At 44.3% G+C, this 15,765-nt stretch overlaps 2 protein-coding genes across 3 annotated transcripts; one reads left to right on the top strand and one right to left on the bottom strand.

The window, feature by feature from the left end:
- Positions 1-128: 128 nt before the first annotated feature.
- On the bottom strand, positions 129-3,546 carry LOC138625372 (uncharacterized). The gene is made up of 6 exons (XM_069706260.1): positions 3,461-3,546; positions 2,609-2,670; positions 1,640-1,675; positions 1,297-1,341; positions 934-1,082; positions 129-842 (listed from the first exon to the last, which is right to left on the bottom strand). The coding sequence occupies exons 1-6, from the start codon at positions 3,544-3,546 to the stop codon at positions 177-179; spliced, it is 1,044 nt and encodes a 347-aa protein (XP_069562361.1). The 3' UTR covers positions 129-176.
- A 3,244-nt stretch (positions 3,547-6,790) lies between these two features.
- On the top strand, positions 6,791-15,026 carry pcyt1aa (phosphate cytidylyltransferase 1A, choline a). 2 transcript variants are annotated; one of them, XM_069706059.1, is made up of 9 exons: positions 6,791-6,803; positions 9,855-9,968; positions 10,296-10,395; positions 10,511-10,627; positions 10,870-11,021; positions 11,251-11,329; positions 11,910-12,052; positions 12,544-12,732; positions 13,604-15,026. In XM_069706059.1, exons 2-9 carry the CDS (start codon positions 9,855-9,857, stop codon positions 13,841-13,843), a joined length of 1,134 nt encoding a protein of 377 aa, XP_069562160.1. In that variant the 5' UTR covers positions 6,791-6,803; the 3' UTR covers positions 13,844-15,026. The 2 variants fall into 2 exon arrangements, with proteins under 2 accessions (XP_069562160.1, XP_069562161.1); XM_069706060.1 differs by lacking the exon at positions 6,791-6,803 and adding an exon at positions 6,991-7,014.
- The last annotated feature ends 739 nt before the right edge of the window (positions 15,027-15,765 follow it).

The raw sequence follows: 15,765 nt of genomic DNA, 5'->3' as shown, positions 1-15,765 counted from the left end.
CTTATCCACGAGGACAGTAAAAGGCATAATCCGGTTTATTGTTTGTCATACTTGTCGATCCTGCAAAACGTTATTTGACAGATTCTAATTTTACTGTCATGGTCTTGCTATGGTTTGTTCTTGTTTAATCTTGTAGTCTTGCCCTGCACAGGAGGCTATACGTAAGCACTTTGTTTTTACTGAGGTTCAGGAGCTGGGTCAGCATAACACAAGGGGTCATCAAAGTCACGTTTGAAATCGTAGGGGTCAAAGTAAGGGTCGGCGGGCTTCTCGTTGTCTGCTGCTTCTGGCACATTTTCCTCAGCCTTTGCTACTTCCTCTTTCTCCACTTTCTCCTCAGCGTGTTCCTCCGAGGCAGCTGTGTCTTGGATAGGGCGGGGAGGGTGGTCGATGAGGCAGTCTGGGTCCCAGTATGGGTCACAGTCGTACTCCATGCCTTTGGTAGTGATGGCGGGAGAGGGGGGAGGTGGGTCAGCCTTTTTGGGAGCAGGAGGGGGAGCAGGTGGTTTGGGCAGAGCAGCAGCTTTTATTTCCTCCTCCTCTGTTTTGGGCCTGCAGACGGGGTTGTGTGTCAGGTCACACAGTACTGGGACAGCCCCTGTTGGCATGTAGACGATCTGAGGTTTGCACAGCGGGTCCTTGGGGTTACACAGATAGACCTTCTGAGCAATGTCCAGAGGGTCTGGTGCCGGAGCTGGAGGAGGCTGGGTGGTAGTCGTTGGGGCTGCAGTAGTGGTCAGCACACCCATGGCATTTTGGTAACTGGAGGCGTCTGGGCCGTAGATCAGCTCCAATTGACGCATCTGCTGATACAGCATCCTGATCCTGTCAATCTCGTAGAGCTGATGGAGAAAAACAGAGACACACCAGAGAGGAACTTTTAACTGAATGCCACATATGTAAGACAAAATATTTCACCCTTGCTCAACTTACTCCTTCAATGTGCCCAATGCTGTTGTAGAAGCGGTAGTAGGACTGAAAGTCAGGTTTGCCTTTGTACCATTTTGGGTCGATGTTCCTCTTTGGTCGAGAATTGGTCAAGAAGTCATGTGCTTGAGCAGAGTCGATGCTGACTGGAAGTCCTGCAGAGAAACAGACAAGCAGGGATGTTACGGAAAAAAGAACTACTTAATTTAGAATCCCAATTGAGAAGTACATTGTGTTAGAGAAATGATATGTAGAAAAATAATCTAAATATCAATTTAATATTTAAAAAATTATAACCAAATATAATATCAATTATTTTTTTATTTTACTATCTCCTTGACAAATTGAAATGTATCCATATCCAAATACCTTCTGGATTCTTCACTCTCACCAGAGATGTTGCTTCAAGCAAACCTGGAGGGAGACAGAGGGTAGAATAGACATACAGCTCAAACAACATAAGACTGTACTCTGCATAGTATTACACAGCAACTACAATATAAATTATAATTATGGCTGTGTGAACAGTGTTATCGAGACTTTATGCCACCACACATTCAGCATCCAGTAATAACAAATAGGACTGATGTTTTCTTGTTTTATATGATCAGTTCACATGCAGTTAGTGGCAACTCTTTAATAAAGATAGATGATAAATAGTATAATGCATTTTATCAGACGCACTTGCTATTAATAGCAGGCAGCAAAGTACCCTCGACAGGGACACCTGGGAAATCATCCTTGTGATCTGAAATTGCACAAATAACACAAACACATTCAGATCAATTTATTCACAAATGCTCAATATACAAATAGACATTGTATACTGAAAACACAAAACAAATAACAAAGGTACATGCAATAGTGTTACACTCTGAAAAACAACAAAGTTTTGGGAAAAAAACAGTCAGTAATATTCCTTTAAAATGCTATTAGAAAATTGCAGCATACATTTTAGTTTGTTGTGAAGTCCCTGCTGGACCGTGTAGGTTCTTTCTGTTATACTAGAGGACCTATTTTTTTAAATTTCCCAATCATCCTTGTGCTACATTTTCAAATCACTTTTTAAACAGAGAATCTGGCACAAATATTTTTATTTTTTGTTTGATTCCAGTAGAATTACAAATTTAAAATAAACAATAAAAAGCAAGTAAATTGTCCTTATTTGAACAGCTATTTTTGTCATAGAGTAAAAAAAGCAAACTGACCCTGCTCACCTGCTGTTGCACCTCCCCAGTTCTCGTCTCATCTGCAGCTCATCATAACTGTTCCTGACTACTGCTATCAATATTGGAGCCTTTCCATTGGCCAGTGAACTGCAACTAGGCCCGACCCCACCCCTCATGTATTTTTCTCTACACGTGGAAGAGCTCATTAGTACACTGAGCATGAACCAGCAGTAAAAGACCAACTTCAAACAAAATGTGTCTCCTTGAAAAGCCACAAGAAACAGTCGTGCAACAGTAGGGCACCCACTGGGTGCTCAGGCAGTCCAGTTTCTTGGTTGTTACTGTTGGGCTCATTCAGACCGATTTTCCCCAATCACTCAAGGCAAAGTTAATGCTTACAATTAAAAAGATTTCTTAAATGTATGGCTGCTAAACAGATTTTTCTGAACCAAATATGCAAACTATAGTGGCATGCACCTGGCTACTGTAGATTAAGTCTTGACAAAACATACCTTGCAGGTAAAAATTGACCCTTTCCCTCAAAACAGCTGGATATGTCCTTTTAACTCTGGTCCTGGCCAGTCAAAAAACAGAGGGGGAGCTGAGTCAATTACTGTTTAAGTCCCCAAGAAATATGCAGGAATTATGGGCTAACTTGTCCAAGTGCAAAGTCAATGTAACACATGCTGGGAGATGTTGTTTAGTGACCTCAAAAAGTCACTTTAAAACAAATATTTCTGAGAGAACAGATTGAACACACATCAACCGATACGTTTTAAAGATATTTTGACAAATGTTGAGAATACAATTCATTTAAGTTATTTCCTGTGTCTTATTCTCTTAGTTTTGTTAGAGACGGAAATAACGTCATGACTAATTTTCCTAATAAAATACATCCAATTTGAAAGCTCTAGTGCTGTCAGATCAACACACTAATGTGGGATTACGTGAGAAACAAGAGATTTACAGTGTAGTGTGATGAAGCCTGTGCGAAAGCCCATATTATTAAATCTACCACGCATTCCTACAACTTTGAACACATTGCATTAAGGATTAGTGATGGTGATGAACTGTGAAAATGGTAGAAAAGATAGACGAGTGTGACGACCACAGAGCTTTATTTCACAGACTGCTAGCTTCACTGTACTCCTTTAGGCATCTGTAAAATAGCCGTTTGACCGAGGGTACATCATCTATTATGTTTGTGTGTATGTGCCATGTACAGGCAAATATTTATTTTTTCAATTGATTATTATTTGCCTCATTGCAACTTTCCCGCTTTCTGTTTAAACTTTGCTCAATTTTCATTTTGCTCAGAGCCTGTTTGCCATTTCAAGCAGTGGAGCAAATTCTTCCCCTCTAACCAGCAGGTGAGGCTGCGATCAAAGAGCTGCACGAAGGAGCCAGGCAGTCTGAGGGGTCCTGCCAGGTGGCTAATGGTGAACATCATACTGTAATTGCTCTGTGCACATGACAAAAATAGAAGGGTAAGGGTATGTGTTTCACTTAAATGATATACATTTATTTCGCCTGAGCACAGAGACAAACAGCCTAAAAAAAAATACATCAATCGGTTTTACAGAAGGTGTGATTTTGGGGAGAAAAAAAAAAAGTCAGGAATCTGACATTTTCGTCATGTTGTAGGCTTGTTCAAGTGTATATTGCAGCAATACTCTATAATTTACAAAACAATGAATTTAGCCCTCAGATATACACCCTGAACACGAGGATAGAACAGTGCCATACAAAAGAGGTGTTCTTAGAATATTGATAGACTATTTATTTATTCTTTAAATTATAAAAAAAAATATATGTTTAGCAAAAGTCCAAGGCTTTAAAAAAATGGATTACCCAACACCCAAACTTATTGTCTATTACATTTAACTCTTTTTTTTTTAACTCTTGTTTTTATCTAAAGTCAAACTTGAAATGAAAACTATGAAATAGTTACATTACTGCAAATGTGGAGACGCTTTGTTGCACAACTTTACCAACACCATCAGGGTGTCAATTATCATAACGTGTCATCCTCTGATCTTTAGGTGAAATTACAGCTGGTCCTGGAGCTCTCTGCAGGACACCAGAAAGATCAGCTCCAGAGGACTGTTTTCAGCTCTGCACCCTTCATTCTAAAACGATGGCACATCTGTGTTATTTTACAGCAGGAATATGCTCTCTTACTTTGAGGGCAGCTTCGTTGTCATTCTGATTCCCATGCTACAAATGGTATATATGCAAAGTCACTGCTATCATGTAGCACTGGAGATATTTGGATAGAATTTTTCTGTTGTTGGACAAAATCGAATTTGATCTTCTATTGGCAACTCACAGAGTCCACCTTTACTCAGCCCACATACAGCAAAAGATTACAGTTAAGATCTAGTTGCCAAAGCAGGACTGCATACAGTACAAAGCATAATGTTGCCTCATCTCATCTAATTATATTAGCACAGCGGGGCAGGCTATCAGTTAATCCTGCATAGATCCAGACAAGCACTAATACCATGATGTCAGCCTTTATTAAACCAAAGCCACATGACAACTACAAACTCCACTTTGATCAGATTAAAGTTGCTTCATCCAGTACTTATTCAAATTCCGATGAACACACTTGTATCAATATTACTCGCATTAATCCTGTAAGGAGTCACATTGTTGAAAATGATGTGTGCAATAAATAACTTCGACATAATGTGGTGAAATCAAGGTCAACATTAAAGTACAGAAAGTACTGTCGCAGCATGTAAAAGCACAGGTGTAAATGATAGAACATTAATGATATCTGTATTTCATTTAGCTGCTTCAGTTTCAGGGTCCTGGTATTTTGGATTTTGAGTCTGCTATAGTTTACTGGGATTGTTTTTATACTGCGATAATGCTATGCTAACTTAAGAAACGGGCCTTACTACATTTCTTTCCACAGCAAAACAGCCCATGTAGTGAATAACAGAAATAAACATGAAACCATGAGAAAACAAAGTGCTGTGACATCTTTACTCACACTTAAGCAAACAAATATTAGACTTCGACTTTATTAATCCCACAGTGGGGAAATGTAGTCATCACAGCAGCATAGAAACGCAAAAACGTGCACACAATAAGAACAAATTTACAAATGCATATACATAAAATAAGATAAAAATAATTAATATAATTAATAATTAAATAAAATTAAAAAAATTAAGAGCAATGAATAAATACACACACACACACACACACACACACACACACACACACACACACACACACACACACACACACACACACACACACACACGTAGGTGAAACTAGGTGCCGGAGCTGCACTTTAGGGGGCGCTGGCGAGCCGTTTGGCCACGCCCACTCGCAAAACACGTCAGATGTGTCTCACCACGCCGGATGTATGTCACACGTTTCGTGAGGTTTCAAGCATCCCTTGACCTTAAACATCAACTTTAAATCATCAAATAAATCATCAAAAAAAATAATCAAATGGTATATATGCAAAATCAAAAATTAATTAAAAAAAAAAAAAAATCAAATAAATCATCAAAAAAACTAAAAACATCAAACTTTAAATCGGGCACACGCGTCGACGAAAACGAATTCTTTTGATAAGATTCAATCTCAAACATGTTAACAATCCATAGAAACTAAATTCAAGTCGGTGCGACAAAATCTCGAGGACAAGTTCGACAAAGTACAACGCGTAAGAATCGCCCAAAATGGCGACTAAATTCAAAATGGTGGACTTCTTGTCAAGTTGACGTAAAGGTGCGATGTAACTTTTTTGTGCGTCCAGGTGTGATACACGTGTCCACCGGATTTAGTGAATTTAGGTAAATGTGGCCGCAGGGCATCTCTGTAGGGGGCGCCCTCGAGCCATTTGGCCACGCCCACTCACGACTCCACCAGAATACGAAATTTTTCTCCGGGAGACAATATGTATATCTACTTTTATGAGTTTTTGAATATGATAAAGCCTCCAAAAAGGCAAATCACTTCACGTAAGAATAATAATAACAAGGAACGAGAATAATTCCTTGAAAAACAATAGCTGCTCGGGCCCTAATAAAATAAATTAAATTAAATAAAAAAAAAATACAGTTTATAGTCCCATTTAACTGCAAATTACTGTATTATAGTCTGTATGTGAAATGTGGATTAATCACATCCGTGTTGCATGTCATACATGTGCAGAAAGCGCAGATCGTTTTCCGGACGGGTCCTGCTGTCATATCCAGGTCTGTCCAGCAGGAGGCAGCACAACAAAACAAACCCGGAAACGTCTGGCTCGGTGTGTCAGTTCCTTTAAGGATGTCGAAGTTTTGTAGTTCCTGTGATGTTGACCTGTCAGCGTTGTAGTACAGGCTGTCATTGCTGATAAGTTTCGCTGTCCTCCTCGTAGTGGCGGGTTTGTTTTGTTTTTCCTTCCCCTCGCCGGTAACGCAGCAGGTCCACCGGAGGGCCCCTCCCCGTCGGACGCGCCGCGTTATTCGTCCTTGCTGTTGTCACCGGTGTCAGCTAATCGACGAGCTAACGGCTAAAGTTAGCCGAGGAGCCAAGCCGACTTGACAGCGAGCCTGCTTTTAGCCTGCTAGCCAGCCGACGGCGCCCCTGAGCAGCGTCAGCTCGCCGGCGACCCCGCTGCGCGGTGCGAGAGGAGGAAGCCGCCCACTCCGCTGCAAAGCAGCAATCCGGACCAAAAAACAAAAAAAAGAGTGAACGGTAAGTCGGCACAAACTTAAAGCAGCGAGCTAACGGTAGCTGGTGTCGCGAAACCAGGGGCGTCGGCGAATTGGTTAAAAGGATTTATTTGATTTGAGACAGGTTTTTTTTTTTGTACGGATCAGCTGCACAACCAGCGTCCCCAGCACAACCAGCGTCCCCAGCACAACCAGCTCCTCCTCGGTCATCTTGTTCTGGACACCGGTCGGAGGTCCGAGTTGAGCCGCGCTCACTTTTGGCACATCTTTGTGCGTTTCTATAACGTTTGTCTTTGGGACTTTTGAAGCTCCGTGGGGGAAACTAGTCTTTGGGAACATTGTGTGACATGAACCCCCCCCCCCCCCCCCCGTGGTTCTCAATGTGTGGTCAGGGGTCCATCGGAGGGGCCGGGACAGGAGGACGTACGTTTTCGATGGATCTGCGTGTCCACACAGTCTTTTCCTCCCAACTGCAGTTCACTTGAAGTATATATATATATATCTAGATATATCTATATACATATCTCGAGCTGAAACTAATCAGCCAGTAGAAAATGGACGTTACCATTTCAGTCATTGATTAGTCATTGGAGTTATTTGTGAAGCACACAGTCATATATTCAAGGGTTTTCCCGAACAAGGCAGGGCAAGCTGTTTGCACTACCTCGGTTTCAATCCGAGGTCTAATACTTGTATTTGTTCCCCAGTGGACTTCTGGCTGTTACTTGTTTATGATTGAATCTGGTCTCGATTTTTTTCAATTTTTTTTGGGGGGGGGGAAGTTATACACAGACATGTTAATTGTAATGATCAAAAAATTATGTGAAATTGCATATTTTTATTTGGGAAAATATAACATTTTCTTGGGGCAGCCCCCCCCCCCAAAAAAAAAAAAAAATACCACTCTGAATACTTTCCGCAATCTTAGCGAACAACACTAATCTCTGGTTCCATGTTGTGAGGATTTGCTGCTTATTGTCATTCGATCTAATTGAAACTTGACTATCTTGAAGTTTTGGATTGTTGGCAGGACAAAACAAGTTATTTGAAGACAGTTCTTGGACGTTGCGATGGGCCTTTTTCACTTTGTCAAATATTCATGAGTGACGATGAACAAAAACAGTAGTTAACAGATAAATCGGTGTTTTAAAAAAAATGGTATAAGCCTAAATAGTGGTAGCCACTGTAAGTTTTATTCATGAGCAATTCTCTTGTTGGTTTCTTTGAGAGGCGTTGTTATACTAAATGAGGTTACAGGCTCTGTCACCAACCTGTTGCAGTGCATCTTGTCAAACAAGATTTGGCACTGTCCTTTTGTGCTTTCTTATTATAGCAGCCAGTTTCAGTGCAGACATGTGCTGTTCGTGTAAATCTTCGCTGTGTGTGTGTGTGTGTGTGTGTGTGTGTGTGTGTGTGTGTGTGTGTGTGTGTGTGTGTGTGTGTGTGTGTGTGTGTGTGTGTTTGAGCGAGCCCCGCAGCAGGCCTTCCCAGGCTCAGCTGCTGCCAAGAGAAAGGGACAGGGGGCCGCCCGCTTGTGCAAGCGCCCAGTGTTGGGTCAGGTAGCTGTCGCCGCCAGGGACGTGGCGAAGGACGGCCACCACGTCCTTCGCCTCATTGTGCAGAGTCACACTTTCGTGCACGACCGCTGCAGCAGAAGTCCAGTCAATGTTAAATCAGTAACAACGAACTCTCCCTTTCATGACCTTCATTTGTTTTGTGTTGTGATGGAATGTGTGGAATGGGGCAGGACACCACAACACAGGAGCCCCTTGTGATAGGAGGTCTATGCGGGTTTCCTTTTTGTTTCGCTGTAGTCTGACAAGACCGGGTGCATGTCACACAATCACTGTGGATGGGATCCTTGAAGGTGTCTCAAACTCTGTTTAAAATTTGTTTTTTTTTTTGTTTTTTATCTTAAGCCTGTCCTGTTTTACTGGGATACACAGGACAATTATAGACTCCACCAAAACACTAAACTTAGACTCGTCAACATTTTGCTTCTGCATGGTTGATTTATCTACTGAAAATTATTATGCAGCCGTTCTGATCATTGATTTCTTATTTGCATCATTTTTAAAGCAACAATTTGTCCACATTTTATGGCTCCGTAGGAGCTACATAAACAAATTCACTTTGGGTGATGGGGAAATTGTGATTTGGAAAGTCTTCTGATGTTTTATATACAAAAAAGATCCAAGATAAAGTGCGAAAATAATCAGCAGTCAAAGTAGGCAGTCATGTGTATGACTTAATTATTTTCAGCTGCACATCAGGGTATCTACTACAGCTATGCTGGATGTTGAGCTGGCTGAATTGAAAGAAGTGATTTTTGTATTGCTTTATAGTTTCCTTTAACTATGCAAGGGTGTGCTGCCAGGTTGTGGAAAGACATCCAGCTGGCTGTTATGTGCATAACGCAGTCAGCCGAAGTCAATCATCATCTAATATGATAGAACGCCCACTTGTGGCGGCCTGCTGACTCTGGTTGAAACAGGACGGGATGTCCTGTTGCCAAATGTGACGTTAACTTGATCTCAGTCAGCGTTTATCTTTGGAAAACCAGCAGAGCAGGCATCACAAGTTGAAAGCAGGAGAGGGTTCGTTCTCCGTTTTCTGTTGGAACAGGTGGTGTTTGCTTGTTATCCTTTCAGCTGACCTTTATTTGTAGGTCAGTGAGAGCTTTTCACTTTTTTTTTTTTTTTAAATCCAAGGTGTCCTGGTGGTTCTTTGAGTCGAAGCTGGGGTCTCTGTTACTGGGTCAAGGTTGACCTGGTATATATCATCTGCCATAAGCCCACAACTGTCTAGATTTACAGCCTGTCTGTGCTGAGTATGCTGTACTGTAAGTATAGAATAATTATGTAACATAAAGCTCATGTCCAGAAGGCCGCCACAAGGCACCGTGTAAAGCTGCATCTGTACTCCTACCAGGGCACATCGCAAAGCAGTGTGTGTGTGTGTGTGTGTGTGTGTGTGTGTGTGTGTGTGTGTGTGTGTGTGTGTGTGTGTGTGTGTGTGTGTGTGTGTGAAGTATTGTGGCCTTTTGTGACGTTTGTCTCGGTCTTTTCCCCAGATGGAGGCCCAGAGCTCTAGCGGGCTGCTGCTGTCCAGGAAGAGAAGAAGAGACGGCTCCAAAGGGGAGGCCGAGGAGGGTGAAAGACTTGGGAAAATCCTCAGATGTACCGTGGTGAGTCAGCTGTGTCAACTGGCGACGTGTTTGTCCAGCGGTTCCCGTAGGTTCGGTGATATATACTCTGCACGCCAGCGCAAAGAGCAATAAAGTTTCCAAATATTTCAGATTTCATCAGATCACCCACAAGCCGTAACACCCTTGATCGTCACGTCGGTTTATTCTGTAATAGTCCGGGAAAGGTTGTTGCATAATCCCAGAGACAAGATGCCATTGTGTCCAAATAGAGAAGAAAAAGGGATTCAGTGTGGTGGACAGCAAACATTTTTTGTGAGAATAAAAACTTAATTCACCACTCAAGCCATCTCGATACGCTCGCTTTAGGGATTGAAGCACCCCGCGCCTTACGCAGATGAGCTGGTGCCAGTTAATGCTAAACCCTACGAGCGAGTCAGCATGGAGGAGGCCAAGAGGGGAACGCCTCGTGAGTCTGAATCTTTTCACTCTCTCCTTTTTCTTTGTATTCTCCCCCCACCTCCCCCCATTTTAACACATTTGTTAATTTGTTCCCATCTCTTGTCCTCTCTTGTCCCGTCCAGCCGACAGACCGGTACGAGTCTATGCAGATGGTATCTTTGACGTTTTCCACTCGGGTCACGCAAGAGCTCTCATGCAGGCTAAATGCCTCTTCCCGAATACACACCTCATTGTTGGAGGTAAGTGGGAGTCTCTTGTGTCTCCCTGTGGGTTTGTTTGCTACTTTGCGTGTCTGTCACGTCCTGCCCCTGACTGTCCTCCTCCTAAAAATGTGAAACGGTGCAATAAAAGACACGTTTTTGCTTCCTGACCTTTTGGTCTCGGGTGAAGTTCTGAAACCGCTGCCCACTGCTTCACAGCCTCCTCAACGGTTTGGCCACCTTGAATCATAATTTCTGTAAATATCCCTCCCCACTCACAGTGTGTAGTGACGACCTGACCCACAAATATAAAGGCTTCACCGTGATGAATGAGGACGAGCGATACGATGCCATCAGTCACTGCCGCTACGTGGATGAAGTGGTGCGGAACGCTCCCTGGACGTTAACGCCAGAGTTTCTGACGAGACATCGCGTGAGTGGATGACGCAGAAACACTCCAGATAACAGCCGAACAGAGAAACAGAGAAATCTTAAACTGAGAGGCAAACTGTTGATAAATTGTTAGCTAAAGAATGCAAGAGCAGGAGTAGGGCAGCCACCGCCCCCTGCTGTTTTTTTTTTTTTATTTTTTTTTTTTTTTTGGTGTGTTCATGTTTTTGTGCAATTTGCGGATATGAATCTTGTTGTAATGATCTCTCCAGATTGACTTTGTTGCCCATGACGACATCCCGTACTCCTCAGCGGGCAGCGATGACGTGTACAAGCACATTAAAGAAGCTGGTGAGTGACAAAGTAACCGAGAGAGGTGGTGAGTAAGTAACCAGAAGATGCAGCTCAGGATGTACTGCTGCTTCTTATTTCCTTACGTATGCAGCACTGTGTGGCATGCTTGAATTAAAAACCTATTTGAGGGTCCAAAATACTGAGCTTCTTTTTGTAATAAGGAAATCAATCCTGAATAATACAGTCTTTGTGATTTCATATTGCCTCAGAGGATAGCAATGTACCAGCGGTCCATATTAATTTGTGCATTTTTTTTTTTTCTTCAAAAGAATTTTCCCTCAGCTGAAGACTGATCCGATTGATGAATAGATATTTGTTTGCTGATTTCATATGACTGAATTGACAGGTGTCATTGGTACTTAAAGTGAGAGTTGGTTGTGTCTTCCCGTGCACCACGTCACATGGAAGACAGCTGTTGCAGCATCGGGGACACGACACAACGTCCCAAACAAAACAAAAAAATTAAACCAAATTAGTCTTACCTGCTCCGAGCTTGACATTATGTGTACGTGTGCACTTTGTGACCCGCTGAGGTGTTTTGGTCGTCCCCCTTTTTGACCCCGTCTGTGTTTCTCAGGTATGTTCGCTCCCACCCAGCGGACCGAGGGCATCTCCACCTCCGACATCATCACTCGCATCGTCCGCGACTACGATGTCTACGTCAGACGCAACCTGCAGAGAGGATACACGGCCAAGGAACTCAACGTCAGCTTCATCAATGTAGGAAACGGACCTCTGGAGTGTCTCACACAGAGAGACAGAGAGAGACAAGAGAGAGACAGACATAGAGTGAGAGAGAGACAGAGCGAGAGAGACAGAGAGAGACAAACAGAAAGAGACAGAGCGAGAGAGAGAGAGAGAGACAGACAGACAGACAGACAGAGAGAGACTGAGACAGACAGAGACTGTGACAGGGTTTTCCCTCTGGTCCAGGTCGGCCTGCTTCAGCTGCTCCGTGCTGTAGAAAATAATGATGCCATAGATTCCTGCTGCAGCCTCACAGGAGCACACAGCTACTCTCCCTCTCTGTGGTGCAGTGGAAACATTTGTAGTGGATCCCTCTCCGCCCACTGCAGTGGAAAAGCCCTGTGTGTGTGTGTGCGTGTGCGTGTGTGTGTGTGTGTGTGTGTGTGCGTGCGTGACAGTTACAGACCTCCTAAGCTGGTATTTGTAATGTCCCCCCCCTTGCTGTCCTCGTGTCCCGCTATCAGGAGAAGAAGTACCACCTGCAGGAGCGCGTGGACAAGGTGAAGAGGAAGGTACGCGACGTGGAGGAGAAGAGCAAAGAGTTCGTGCAGAAGGTGGAGGAGAAGAGCATCGACCTCATCCAGAAATGGGAGGAGAAGTCCAGGGAGTTCATCGGCAACTTCTTGCAGATGTTCGGGCCCGAGGGAGCGCTGGTGAGGACTCCCGACTCGGTTTGGTCCGTAAGCCGCGTTTAATCGGAGGGGGGGGGGTCGAACGAGAGCCGAGGAGACGCGCTGCAGCGGGAAGGGAGGCTTTAAAATCAATGACGTGTCAGAGGTGCCATCACTTCGACTCGTCTGTAAACGAACAAAGCATGAAAACCGCTCCATGGTCTCGACACGGCGACGCCCGCAGAGGGCCGGACGGCGTCTCGCTTGAGATTCCAAGCTGTCGACGTATGTGAAAGAAAAGCAGTCATAAAATGAAACCCAGGGGGTCCGTCAAATTTGAATTTTTTTTTTTTTTTTTCTCCACAAATTGAAACGTCTTTAAATACACATTAACATGAATCCAACATGTTGTAGCGGACGGATGAACGGAGGCAGAAGATTTGATCTTTCGGTCAGAAATGCGCACATTCAGCGACACGGCAGCAGCTCTCTCAAGCTGGACACCGGTTCACTCGCAGCGCGAGACGAGCCTGGACATGTCCCTCCAAGCCTCCTGCGCTCCTCCAGTTTCATATAAAACACTATTTTATGCGATATATATATAGCAGGGGGTCCCTGCTCCATCTCTCTATCAGTTTGGGGGGGGGGGGTCCTTGGCCTGAAAGATTGTTGAAGACCCCCTGGTGAGAAAAAAAAAAAAAGTCCAGGTTGAAAACGATCAAAGCTTCCTTTTAACTCTGTTGGTAGAAAAGTTATACAGTCACATGACTCTCTGAAAATAGTTGTACACATGAGCACAGCGCAGGTGGTTTTTTTTTTTTGTCTTTTCATGTCTCCTCCTTCCACGTGACGGTTTTTGATCATCAGCTGATGGGACCGACGTGGTCTCCCGGTTTCTGTCTCTCCTCCGCAGAAGCACATGCTGAAGGAAGGGAAAGGCCGCATGCTGCAGGCCATCAGCCCCCGGCAGAGCCCCAACAGCAGCCCCACCCGCGAGGAGCGCTCCCCCTCCCCCACCTTCCGCCTCCCCTTCTTCTCCAAGACGTCCCCGCCTCCCTCCCCCCCGCCGCACCACAGCAAGGCCCGCGGCTACCTCATCAGCGAGGACGACGACGAGGACGAGGAGGAGGAGGACGAGGAGGACGAAAACTAGACGGCTGAAGGGGGTCTCGCCGTCGGGTCCCAGTCGGCCGGCAGAGCTGCCGAGTGGCGCGCTTTTCATCGAGCCCCCCCCCCCCCCCCGCGCTTCGAGTTTTTCTTTTGATGTTTAGCATTTCAGTGTTAACTGTAAAACACCCAGGTTCTCCACAAACGACCTTTTTTTTTTTTTTTTTTTTTTTTAAATCTTTTTTCTTTCTTTCTTTCTTTCTGTGTGATGGTCAGTAAAAGGTACCACTAGTCACCCGACTTCTTTAACAGTTCGTTCCATATACGTGTCACTTTTGAATTTATCAGTCACTCGGGGGATTATTTTCAGGCGTTCCACTCTTCCACCTGCGACTCGTTGTCGAGGGCGACGGGGCGGTGGTGCGGGAGGAGTTGGTGTTTTTTTTTTTTGTGTGCTTTCGTCACGGCTTTATTTTAGCAGGAGGGCTTCGCGGGTTTTCGGTCACTTGTATAGCGGGGGGGGGGGGGGGGGGAGCTGAGGAATCACAGAGACACTTGTCACATGGCTCCGTCAGAGCAGCGAACACTCGTTTGGGACGACCTGCTCGCGTGGCGGGGCACTTTATATTCTGCTCGTACTAACACCAAACCCACTTTCCTTTTACTTCTTAATTAATAACAGGGACACGCGAGATGTGTTAAAGGTTACCGGACAGCAGCCTCCTCCTCTCCCTCCCCCCCTAACCCCCCCGAGTTTGTCTGCATCTGGGTGGGGGGGGGGGGGGGCTACGCGTGTCCGTATACGTGCATGCAGCGTGCACGCAAGCTCTTAAGTCGGCATGTTTGAAACGTCTCCCGTCAGCGTTCGGCACCTGTTCACAGATCTTGAGTTCAGCTTTCCTGCATATAGTCATAAAATATGCTTTTAAATCGTTTTATTATTTTTTTATTTTTTTTGTCTGCTGACGAGAATCAGTCTTTGGAAGACGAGTTTCACACCAGACGCCTTTTGAGCGGTGTGAGAAAGAACAGATGAGCCTGTTTAATGGTGATGTAGAAAAGACTTATTTTTGTAGATTTTTTTTTAACCCCCCTCCCCTGTGCTTTTTTTCAGTCCGAGCAGATTCAACATGAGCTAGACTGGACTTTTTTTTTTTTTTTTTTTTTTTGGTAACGCCTGTAGGGAAATAACAGTTTGAAGTCTACGCGAGACGCGCGTGAAATGTTTTCACATCTCCAAAAACATCCGAGAACTTATGAACACCCGTAAGCACAAAGTAGAAGTCTTTTTACGCACACTCACACGACCGTCCCCCAAAACACTAAAGTGAACAGAAAGATCACGGCTCGGTTTCCCCAAAAGCGCCGGACGGTTTTCGATCGATGTTCGCTTGCGGCGACAAAAAAAAAAAAAAAACCTCCTCCGCGAGGACTTTGTCCACGTCCTGAGCTCGAGAGGCGGCAAGCCGGTAACGGCCACTACTACCGAGAGGCGTACAAAATGTAAATGTTTTTAACGGCAAAGTGTTTTAATCATGTTATTTTACTGTTTTTGGGGGTTCTTCTTGTTCTCCCCCCCCCACCCCCCATTTCCTGGATGTAGAGGAAGAGCAAGACGGGAAAAAAAATGTATTAAAGCGTGTTGGCCAAAGCATTTTCTTGACCCTGACCGATCATTTTATTCTCCTTTGGTTTCACGAGACTTACCGAGGGGTTTCTGGATTCAGTCGTCCTTCGCAAGCCAATTCAAACCCGTACGACATGTAGGGTACGGTTTATTTTTTTCAGCTTTGCTTTCTTTCAAAATGTGAAAAATAAAAAGGGTTTTTAAGTTATTATATTTGATCAAACTGGACAGACCAAAGCCCGGAATCCATTGTTGCCACCCCCCCCCCCCCGCCCACTTCCTCAGGTCGGACAATATCAGGAGGAAACGCTGATACAATAGAAATAAAACAACCTAAAATG

This window comes from Brachyistius frenatus, unplaced genomic scaffold (genome assembly GCF_029030835.1).
Source record: "Brachyistius frenatus isolate BFR_SWC_R1_liver_20210118 unplaced genomic scaffold, ASM2903083v1 Contig_61, whole genome shotgun sequence".
Lineage (NCBI taxonomy): Eukaryota > Metazoa > Chordata > Actinopteri > Embiotocidae > Brachyistius > Brachyistius frenatus.
This window is presented reverse-complemented; position numbering and strand designations above follow the sequence as displayed.

Coding starts and splice junctions, on each gene's coding strand:
- LOC138625372 (XM_069706260.1), bottom strand. CDS start 3,546: ATGATGTTCACCATTAGCCACCTGGCAGGACCCCTCAGACTGCCTGGC. Junction 1,083..1,296: donor GAGAGTGAAGAATCCAGAAG/GTATTTGGATAT, acceptor GTTTCTCTGCAG/GACTTCCAGTCAGCATCGAC. Junction 843..933: donor GCATTGGGCACATTGAAGGA/GTAAGTTGAGCA, acceptor TTTCTCCATCAG/CTCTACGAGATTGACAGGAT.
- pcyt1aa (XM_069706059.1), top strand. CDS start 9,855: ATGGAGGCCCAGAGCTCTAGCGGGCTGCTGCTGTCCAGGAAGAGAAGA. Junction 9,969..10,295: donor AAATCCTCAGATGTACCGTG/GTGAGTCAGCTG, acceptor CGCTCGCTTTAG/GGATTGAAGCACCCCGCGCC. Junction 11,022..11,250: donor AGTTTCTGACGAGACATCGC/GTGAGTGGATGA, acceptor TGATCTCTCCAG/ATTGACTTTGTTGCCCATGA.